The sequence below is a fragment of the Phocoena phocoena genome, chromosome 10 (assembly GCF_963924675.1).
Source record: "Phocoena phocoena chromosome 10, mPhoPho1.1, whole genome shotgun sequence".
Classification (NCBI taxonomy): domain Eukaryota; kingdom Metazoa; phylum Chordata; class Mammalia; order Artiodactyla; family Phocoenidae; genus Phocoena; species Phocoena phocoena.
The window spans coordinates 48,334,075-48,344,850 of NC_089228.1; the positions used below are offsets into that span (position 1 = coordinate 48,334,075).

At 47.8% G+C, this 10,776-nt stretch overlaps 1 protein-coding gene across 1 annotated transcript in view; it reads right to left on the reverse strand.

The window, feature by feature from the left end:
* Positions 1-3,663, reverse strand: part of DLEC1 (DLEC1 cilia and flagella associated protein) — an 89,337-nt gene extending 85,674 nt beyond the window's left edge. The window contains exons 1-2 of the mRNA XM_065885933.1: positions 3,283-3,663; positions 2,107-2,257 (exon numbers count right to left, since the gene is read on the reverse strand). Of these exons, the coding sequence (XP_065742005.1) occupies positions 2,107-2,257; positions 3,283-3,663 (532 nt within the window). The remainder of the gene's footprint in view (positions 1-2,106; positions 2,258-3,282) is intronic.
* Positions 3,664-10,776: the final 7,113 nt, after the last annotated feature.

A 10,776-nucleotide genomic window follows, 5' to 3' on the forward strand; every position in this document is an offset into this window, starting at 1 on the left:
CTATATATAAAATAGATAACTAATAAGGACCTAATGTATAGCACGGGGAACTCTACTAATACTCTGTAATGGCCTATATGGGAAAAGATTCTACAGAAGAGTGGACATATGTATTTGTATAACAGATTCATTCTGTTGTACACTTAAAACTAACACAACATTGTAAATCAACTATACCCCAGTAAAAATTTTTTTAAAAATGAGCTTGAAAAGATATTTCTCCAAAGAAGATACACAAATGGCAAATAAGCATATGAAAAGACACTCAACATCACTAATAATCAGGGAAATGCAAATCAAAACCACAGTGAGCTATCACCTCACACCCATCGGGATGGCTACACTCAAAAACAAAAAACAAAAACCACACACTGAAAAACCAGAAAATAGAGTTGGTGAGGATGTAGAGAAATGGGAATCCTCGAGCACTGTTGGTGGGCATGTAAACATGACACAGGCACTGTGGAAAACAGTACGGTGATTCCTCAAAATATTAAAAATAGAACTACTATAAGATCTAGCAATTCCACTTCTGGGTATAAACCCCAAAGAACTGAAAGCAGGGTCTCAAAGAGATATTTGTATGACCATGTTCAGAGCAGCATTATTCAGAACAGCTAACACCAGGAAGCAACCCAAGAGTTCATCAACTGATGAATGGAAAAGCAAAATGTGGTATGTACCTACAATGGAATATTATTCAGCCTATAAGGAAGGAAATTCTGACATAGGCTACAACATGGATGAACCCTGAGGACATTATGCTAAGTGAAATAAGCCAGTTGCAAAAAGACAAATACTGTATGATTTCACTTATATGAGGTACTTAGAGTAGTCAAAATTATAGAGACAAGGGACTTCCCTGGCAGTCCAGTGGTTAAGACTTCATCTTCCAATGCAGGGCGTGCAGGTTTGATCCCTGGTCAGGGAGCTGAGATCCCATATGCCTCTCGGCCAAATAACCAAGACATAACACAGAAATAATATTGTAAAAAATTCAATAAAGACTTTAAAAATGGTCCACATCAGAAAAAAATCTTAAATTAAGAAAAAAAATTATAGGGACTTCCCTGGTGGTGCAGTGGTTAAGAATCCGCCTGCCAATGCAGGGGACACGGGTTCGAGCCCTGGTCCAGGAAGATCCCAAATTCCGCGGAGCAACTAAGCCCATGCACTACAACTACTGAGCCTGCGCTCTAGAGCTGGAGAGCCACAACTACCGAAGCCTGTGCGCCACAACTACTGAAGCCCGCACACCTAGGGTCCATGCTCCATAACGAGAAAGCCACTGCAATGAGAAGCCCGTGCACCGCAACAAGGAGTAGCTCCTGCTCGCCAAAACTAGAGAAAGCCTGCGTGCAGCAACAAAGACCCAATGCAGCCAAAAGTAAATAAATAAATTAATTAAATTAAATAAATGGTCAGAAATAGTAACTTTAAAAATTTTTTTCAGAGACAGAAAGTAGAATGGTGATTGCCAGGGGCTGGGGCAAGGCAGGGAATGGGAAGTTATTGTTTCATGGGCAGAGGGTTTCAGTTTTACAAGATGAAAAGAGTTATGGAGATGGATGGTGATGATGTTTGTACAAGATTATGAACGTATTTAATACCACTGAACTGTATGCTTAAAAATGGTTAAGAGGGTAAATTTTATGTTATGTGTAGTTTACCATAATTTTTAAAAATTGAGGAAAAACCCAACAGTCAAGAACATGAAAGACAGGAAAAGTTCAAAGAACTGTGCCAAATGAAAATGAGACATGACAATGACGTGTAACATGACTTCCTAGACAGGATCCTAGACCAAAGAGGAGAAAGGGACACTGTGGGACAGCAGGTGAAACCTGCATGCCATCTGGGAAGTGGAGGTTAACGCTGCACCATTGCTGATTTCCTGGCTTAGGGGGTTGTGTGCTGGTTATGTAGGCGAGTGTCCCTGTTTTGGAGACATGCACAATGGAGTGTTCTGCGGTAATGAAACAACATATCTGCAACTCACTCTCCAGATGTTCAGAAAAAGACTAGAGAGGTAATGAAGCGAACACAGTAATACATTAACAACTGGGGAGTCAGGGTGAAGGGCATAGAGGAGCTCATCATACACACCTGGAGGCATCTTGATGAACGGCTCAAGGACCTGTACTTCGGCCTGGTGCATGGCCCGCTCTTTCTCCGCAAGGGCCCGTGCGCAGGCCTGAATGATATGTCTCTCCAACATTTCAGCTTCATCCAGCCGCTGCTTATAGAGCTCCCGAATCTGGCAGGTGGGTGATCAGATGCACAGAAATATGGTGAGATCACACAGCTTTATTGAATCCCACCCCAGCATCAGGGCTTCCCGTGAAGCACAGAACAGTCACAGAACTGCAGAGACCATCTGGTCTAACTAGACAGATCTGAACTCTGCGACCCACAGAAGGAAGTGGCTTAAAGCTTTCATAGTAAAGTCAATTACAGAACCAAGTCTGAAACCCCATCTCCTGACTACTGGCTTCACAGTAAAGAGAGCTGCCATCTAACCTCTGAAATACCAAATATGAGTTAACACACCACCTGTGGCAGACAAAGGGTTGTGTCACCCAGACCCCCTCCAAGGAAGGACTTGCTACCTGGCTGCAGGGAGCATAGTGAGCTGAGAGCCTCCAGCTGTCAGCCCCTTCAGAGTTGATCTCAGCTGCTTGAAAGCACACAGCTGAGGCGCCTTGAAGGGGGCTGTGGGCAGTATGGCCTGCTTAGCAGTCAGCCTCAGCAGAGAGGACTCAAGTCAGCTACTTTCCTCCTTATACAGATAAGGAAGCAGAGTTGCTGTTATAGCCTGGGCATGCTTCCTAAAATCTGGGCATGAATGCCTCGGTTAAGATTGTGGTTTCTTACACAAGGGCAGGCACCCCAAAGCGGACGTGACTTTATCATCTCCGGGGAACAACTATTCAGCTTTCTGCCTTCGTCGTTTCATTTATATGTGTAATATATAACGTGTGTATGCGTGTAGGGAAATAAAGATAGGTGCTAGAGATATATGCCGTTATGTGTGTAGAATGTGTGTATTCGCCTAAGCGCGTGTGTAGAGTGTCCTCCCACTAGAATGTCGGATATACGGCGGCATCGACTTGGTCTGCTCTTTTCCATCTGCATCCCCAGTGCCTGGCACCCAACAGGGGCCGACTCTTGTCGAGTGGCTGAGTCGCGCCCTGGGTTGCCCGCACGGCCGCAGACGCGGTGACGCCGCCGCGCCTCGGGTGAGCACGCGGAGAAGCGCGCGGGACGCCGGGGCCGTGTTACCTGCTGCAGCTGGTCCACGAACTCCTCGTGCCGAGCATCCTCGCTGCCGCGGGCCTTGATCAAACTCGCACTCACCTCCTCGCCAATCACCTCGGCGGTATATAAGTTTTGAAAGACGCCGGTGAGCAAGTAAGAGATGTCTTGGGTGCGCAGCGAGGCGGGGCGCAGGCGCACCAGGTGCGGCTCGGGGAGCGGCCGGAGCGTGAGCGGCGAGACGCGGCGGGGCCGACTACCTGGCTGGTAGAAAGACTCGGAGTAGGCGAGGGAGGACTGGCTGGGACTGCGGATCCGGGTCGGACGCGGGGTTGGCGTCCACGTCGCCTCAGCGAAGGCGTAGGACTCAGACTCTGCGGACTGCTGCTCTCCCCTTCCAGTCTCCATGGCAACTGAGACGCCGCTAACTCCCTGCCGCACTTCCACTTCCGGCCCACCTCTTCCGCTTTGCGTCTGTTAAAGGGCACTGTCGAGTCTTCATCCTCATAAACGTTCGCACGGCAGTGTTGCCTTTACTGAGAGAAGGACCTTAGCGTGGGGACCGACAGAGAAAGAGTTAATTGGCACAGCCAGGCCCGTCTCATTGCCAAAGCTTCTTCCTACTTACTTTCATCTGACTATTCTCTAATTTGTTCAGCATTTATTAATTCGTTCATTTAATATTTATTGTATAAAGATTCTGTTTCAGGTCTGTGCTAGGAGCTAGAGATACCAAAGGAAGGCGGAGCTCACAACCGTGTGTGTGTGTGTGTGTGTGTGTGTGTGTGTGTGACCAGAGTGTTGAGCAAGGCGACAACAGGAAAACAATTGCAGTTTAGTGGGCTACGGTCAAGGTGGAGAAACTGTTTGTTGTCATGGAACCACAAAGGACAGGAACTTAACCAGTCTACAAAGAAAGCGAGTACAGTGGGTTTTTGGCAGACGTGAAGACCAAGCAGAGGTTTAGAAGAATGAATAGACTCACCGTCATTAGCCATCAAGGAAGTGGAAATGAAAACTACAGTGCAATACCACTACACACTTAGTAGAATGTTAAGAAGTTGAATGAACGAACAAACAGGTGAACGAACCACGTGAGTGCGGGTAAGGATGTACAGCACCTTCTCATGTATCGCAACAGGAATACAAACCATTATAGCAGCTTTGAAAAACAGTTTTTCAGTTTCTTAAAAAGTAACACATCAGTCACACAACTAGGTGTTATTCCAAGTGAAATGAGAATGTTTGTGCCTACAAAGCCCTGTATGAGCAGCTTTATTCATCATCTCCAAAAACTGGAAAAAACCCAAATGTCCTTTCTACTGATAAAAAGATAAATAAATTGTGGTACATCTATATACAGCATACTCGCAGCAATAAAGATGAAACAGACTAGTGATACACACGACAGCACAGATGAATGTCAAATGCATTATGCTGGATAAAAGAAACCATTCTCAAAGGGCTACATATACATAATGAATGATTCCATTTAGAGGATATCTGTTTATAGAAAATGCAAACAAGAAAACAGATCAGTGGTTATCAGGAGCTGGTGATGGGAGCTAGTGTTGGCTCCAAAGGAGCATGAGGGAATTTCTTGGGGTGATGGAACTGTTCTACATCTTGATTGTGGTGGTGGTCACAAAACTGTACAGATTTGTCGAAACTCACAGAACTGTACACCATAAAGGGTGAATTTTACTGTATATAAATTATACTTCCATTTTTTAAGTGAAAAAAAAGAATGAGTAGGAGTAAGCCAGGGGAGAAAGAAAATGGGCACTCCATGCAGAGGGACCCCATTGTGCTAAAGCTGGGAAAGAGCACTGCAAATGGGAGGAAATGAAAGAAGTTCAGGGGTGGAACTCAGGGAGCTGAGGAAACTGCTAGGCAAGGGCCAGATCATAAATGGGTTTGTAGGCAACATTAAGGAATTTCAACTTTATTCTGACAGTAGGAGGGCCGTCAAGGGTCTGAAGCTGGGTGTGTGGTGGTCAGCTGTATGTTCTACTGAGATCACTCTCGTTGCTGTGAGACAGCAGACTGGGGGGAGGCAAGAGGCATCAGGGAGCTCAATTGGGAAACTCACGCAGGGGTTAGGAAAGAGGTGAAGGGCGCTGGGATTCAAGTGAGAGGAACTGATTGGAGACAGAGCTAAAGGGTAGAATTGACAAGACTCGCTTATGGATAATGGGAGTGAGAGAGAAAAGGGGCCAAGAATGACTGCCACATATCCTGTGTGTGGGATCAGGTGGGTGATGAGATCATCCACTGAGATGGGGAGAGGCCTGAACTTGTCCAAGGCAGCAGCTTGACATCACAGTGACTGCCATCCTTGCCAGAGCATGGCTTCTGCTCACAGGTGGTATAAACATCCTCTTTTTACTGCTGGGGTGAGTCTGTGTGCCCCACAGCCTGAAACCCACTTCCTGAGATGAGGCCCAGGATGCTTGCCTGCAGACCTGGGCCACTTCTGCTTCTTGTGGTTGGGCCTGGCACCCTCATCTCTACTTTCCGGTATCTCTTCCATCCTCAGGGCTGGGAAGCCAGGGCCCCTGTTCTGCATTGTGTACTTGAGAGGATCCTGCTCTGACTCTCCTCGAGCTACACCCTCTCCAGAGCGAGGAGGCCACAAGGTCAATGTGACATGCCCCGTGCCTGCCCAGACATTGTGAGCCCATTGACAGGACCTGTGCAGGCCACCTCTTTAAGGCCTTCCTCGCATTGCTGACCGGCGTGTGCACTAATGGGTAGCGTGGGTGGGGGGTGGAGGCGGAGGGAGCTTGGGCAAGTGGGCTGGTTTGTCCAATTGCTCACGTGCATGTGAGCCCACCCACCCCACCACCACCACGGGGCAGGAAGGAGCTAGTAGAACAGTCTGGGGGCCTCCATTGCTCTAGAGTTAGGACGGGGCCTGCCCAAACCAGGTGGTCTTGTGCAGGCTCCCTGGCCCTCTTCCCTACCCTAGGGAACGACAGGACAATGGATTCTCACCATCACCTTTGGCCTCTCCATCCTGCCTCCAAACAGCCTCAGAGAAGGACACAGAGAGTCTGGCCCAGCCTGGGAGAGGCCTCCCCTTTTTCTGTGACCCTCCCACCTTCTGGCTTCAGCTCCCCCGGCTCTGTCCAGGCCAAGGTCTTCAGCAAAGCTCCAGTTCCTCCTCTGTGCTCATCTTCCTTGACTTTTCAGCAGTATCTGCTGCTGCCCGTTCCCTCTTAATGACACACTCCCCTCCCTCGCTCCCCGCTTTCCTCTGTGCTTCCCCACCTCCACCATCGTCTCCCTCTTCTCCTGGTATCTCTCTGCCTGATAAGCTGGTTTCATCCCTGATTCCACTGTGCCCAGCAACCACTTTCTGTTTGCTCTGTGACTAACTGAATAAATGAATGGTTTCAACCGGGCACCAGTAACAAAGGACACCAGTCCCCTCACCTATGAGGACTTTGTCAGCATAAAGGGAATTTCCTGAGCTGCCTTCTTCATTTTATAACCTGTTCTGCCGACCAGAATTTGAGTTTTGTTTATCTCTGGGTTCCCACACACATTATTGGCCTTTTAAATTTTTTTACTTTTAAAGTCAGAAAGAGAAAGACAAATACCATATGATATCACTTATATGTGGAATCTAAAATATGACACAAATGAACTTATCTCTGAAACAGAAACAGACTCACAGACATAGAGAACAGACCTGTGGTTGCCAAGGGTGGGGGTAGGAGAGGGTTGGATTGGGAGTTAGGGGGTTAGCAGATGAAAACTATCATGTATAGAATGGATAAACAGGGACTTCCCTGGTGGCACAGTGGTTAAGACTCTGTGCTCCCAATGCAGGGGGCCCGGGTTTGATCCCTGGTCAGGGAACTGGATCCCACATGCATGCTGCAACTGAGAGTTCACATGCCACAACGAAGGAGCCCGAGAGCCGCAAATAAGGAGCCCACCTGCCGCAACTAAGACCCAGTGCAACCAAATAAAAAAATAATAATAAATATTTTTAAAAAAAGAATGGGTAAACAACAAGGTCCCACTATATAGCATAGAGAACTATATTCAATAACCTGTGATAAACCATAATGGAAAAGAATACACAAAAGAATGTATATATTCATATAACTGAATTAATTTGCTGTACAGCAGAAATTAACATAACATTGTAAATCAACTATACTTCAATAGAAATTTTTTTTACTTTTAAATTTCAAAAGTTATACATCATTATGGTAAAAAATTCAAATAATACATAAAAAGTATCTTCCTCTCAATCTCTTTCCTTGGATTATTTCTATATCCTTCTAGCTATTGTTTCTGCCTGTACAAATACAAATATCTACAAAGTTTTTTAAATTTTTAAAAAGCGCCAGTGGTATTATAGTATGCATTATATATATTATCCTACAATTTGCTTTTTTTTCCACAGCAACTCAAAGAGGACTGATTTTGTTTCATTTTGTTTTGTTTTGTTTTTGTTTTTGTTTAACAGATGCAGGAGAACCCACTGTAATGGAAATACCATAGGTTATTTAACCAGGTCCCTGCTAGTGAACTTCAACTTGTATAATGTTTCTGTACAAAATACATAGATGATATAGAATTAAAATTGCTTGGCCAAAGCATATGTACATTTTAATATTTGAGATATTGCCAAATTACCTCCCAGGACGATTAACCCAGAGTAGACTCCCACTAGCATTGTGTGAGGGCTTACGGACATTTTCAACATGCTTTGAATCATATCCCAAATTTTAGCCCGAGCCCACATCTTCCTTTAAAATTCCAGACTTGTATATCCATCCTGTATCAATACTTGACATCTCACCTTAGCTGTCTGAAGGCACCTCAAACATAATGTGTCCACAACAGAGCTCCCGTTCTTCCTTAGCCTTCCCCATTTCTGCTTCTGGGAACCCCTGCTTCCAGTGGTCCAGGCCAAAAACCTAGAGTCACCTCTGACTCTTCTCTTTCTTTCACAGCCCCCACTGGTCAATCGTGCTGGCTCTCCAGTCAAAATGTATCCAGAATCCTCCCACTTCTCATGACCTCCACTCCCACCACCAGGGTCTGACCCACCGTCCACTCTCACCTGAATTATTACAAAAGCCCCTTCCTTGGACTCCCTGCTTCAGCCCTGTCCCTCCATGATACTCCCCACTTCCAGCAACCAGAGTGATTCTTTTAAAACAAGAGCAGGGAATTCCCTGGTGGTCCAGCAATTAGGAATTCTGCACTTCCACTGCAGGGGGTCCAATCGATCCCTGGTCAGGGGAACTAAGATCCCACAAGACATGCGGCACGGCCAAAAAATAAAAAATAAAAAAATAACCAAAAAAGGAATCTAAAAAAATGGTACAAATGGACTTATTTACAAAACAGAAATAGAATCACAGATGTAAAAAACAAACTTATGGTTACTGGGGGGAATGGTGGGGAGAGGGATAAATTGGGAGGTTGGGATTGACATATACACACTACTATATATAAAATAGATAACTAATAAGGACCTACTGTACAGCACAGGGAACTCTACTCAATACTCTGTAACGACCTATATGGGAAAAGAATCTAAAAAAGAGTGGATAGATGTATATGTATAACTGATTCGCTGTGCTGTACGCCTGAAACTGACACAACATTGTAAATCAACTATACTCCAATAAAAATTTTTTTAAATAAAAATAAATTAAAAATAAAAAAACAACCCATGAGTCAGATCATGTCCCTCCTTGACTTGAAGCCTTTCAAGTGCTCCCCATTTCCCCCAGAGCGAACGTGGAAGCCCTTAGAAGGCCCAGCAGAACTTGGGCCCCATTTCTTCTCTGGCCTCTCTCATTCCCCTCTCCCTCGCTCGGCTCCCTCTGCTGCAGCTACACCTCACTGACCCAAGCTCATCTAGGTTTGCTTTTCTAGGGGAGGGATTGGGCAGGGCTGGCTCTGAAGCACAGCTGGAAAGTTGGCATTCTTGGGTTGATCCTCCCCCCTCCCCAGGCCTCTAGAGAGGGTAGGGGTGGAGGGGCGAAGGGAAGTGACCTAAGGTGGGCACCAGCCCTGACACTAGGTCTCACCTGTCTCCAGTCATCCCAGTAACCCCCTCCCCACAACCCCCCCCGCCACACGCTCATCGGAGACAGGATGGTCAGCCGGGGGTGGGGAGACGCCTGAACCCCCCCCATTAGACAACTCGTCTATGGGCACGCGTGGCCCCTCTGTGCCTGCTGAAAGCCCAGTGAGTCACCAGGATCTCAGGGAATCCTGCAGAGGTAACTTACTGAGAGCTGGGTTTTAGGAGGGTAATCTAGGCATCTGGCCAGGGATGGGCCCACAGAGAGCCCTGGCTGTTTAAGGGCAGAGGGAGCAGAATCCAGCAACTGCGGTTCAATGCAAAGCCTTTGCTAGGCCCTCCCAGCCCCTCAACACACAGGCGCAGTCACACACACCACACAGGCTTACACACAGCAGAAGTAATTAAGCAGATGACCTCCCAGCCTGTGAGAGAGAGGGAGGGGCAGGCGGGAGGAGAGGAGAGTCCTGGGGAGCCACTGACCCACAGGTCAGAGCAGCAGCCTGGTTTCTCTGAGCAGGGCGTGGTCCAGCCCTCTTTTCTGGCAGAACCTGGCTGCATGTACCAACTCTGAGTCAGCCGTGCCCATCCTGCCCAGCAACCCCAGGCTCAGAAGGCCTCAGCTCCTCTGCCTGGGCCAGAGGCCAGAAGAGGGCCTGCGTGAGACAGGTTTGGTGTGTGCAAAGGAAGAGCCAGGCTGTAGCCCCCACCAGGGCATCAGGTAATGCCCTGGTTTCGAGCTTGGGGCTCAGAGCTGGGAGGTGATGTGAATAAACAGGAATGATGCTTAAGATGAAGGAGTCAATTGCTGGTGTCAGAGTTTCATTGTGTCTCTGCCTGGGAAGAGGAGCAGGACTTGAGGAGGCTTAACTTGCTGAGTAGAGGGGCCTGCAGGCCCCCGGGGATGTCAGAGGTCCCAGGACTAGCCCCAAGGCCAGAGAAGGCCCCCAAAGGGCAGTCCTGGAGACAGGCGTCCGGGCCTGGGAGAGAGAGTGAGGACAGAGAAAGGACCCCTCATCCTCCCTGTCCCCAGGCTGGGGCTCCACAGGGAGGCCTTGTGTGGACTTGTTCATCCTTGAGCAGAAGGGAAAGCAAGGAGGGTTTGGACAAGCCTGCGAGGGGCAAGGGCTGCTCCTGCTGGAGGGCAGGCCCACTGGGGAGAGTGCCAGACAGAGGGCAGCCCCCCTCTGCATACGGGAGACATACGGAGGGCAGGAGCCTCTCCAATGTCCTGACCCAGGCTCAACTGTCAGGATGGGAAGACTTGCTCTCCAGCTGGTTACATCCCTTCGTGAGGTATTCAAGGCCACCTAGGCCTGCTTGTACTGGGAGGGGGAGGGGTTCTGGCAGAACCAACTGTTTCTGCCAGACTCTCATGTTGGCTTTATCAGCCCAGCAAGATTCACTGGTGGGCTCAGTACCCCGCATCCTGGGAGGTCTTCTGGGGGCTCTCCCAAGGG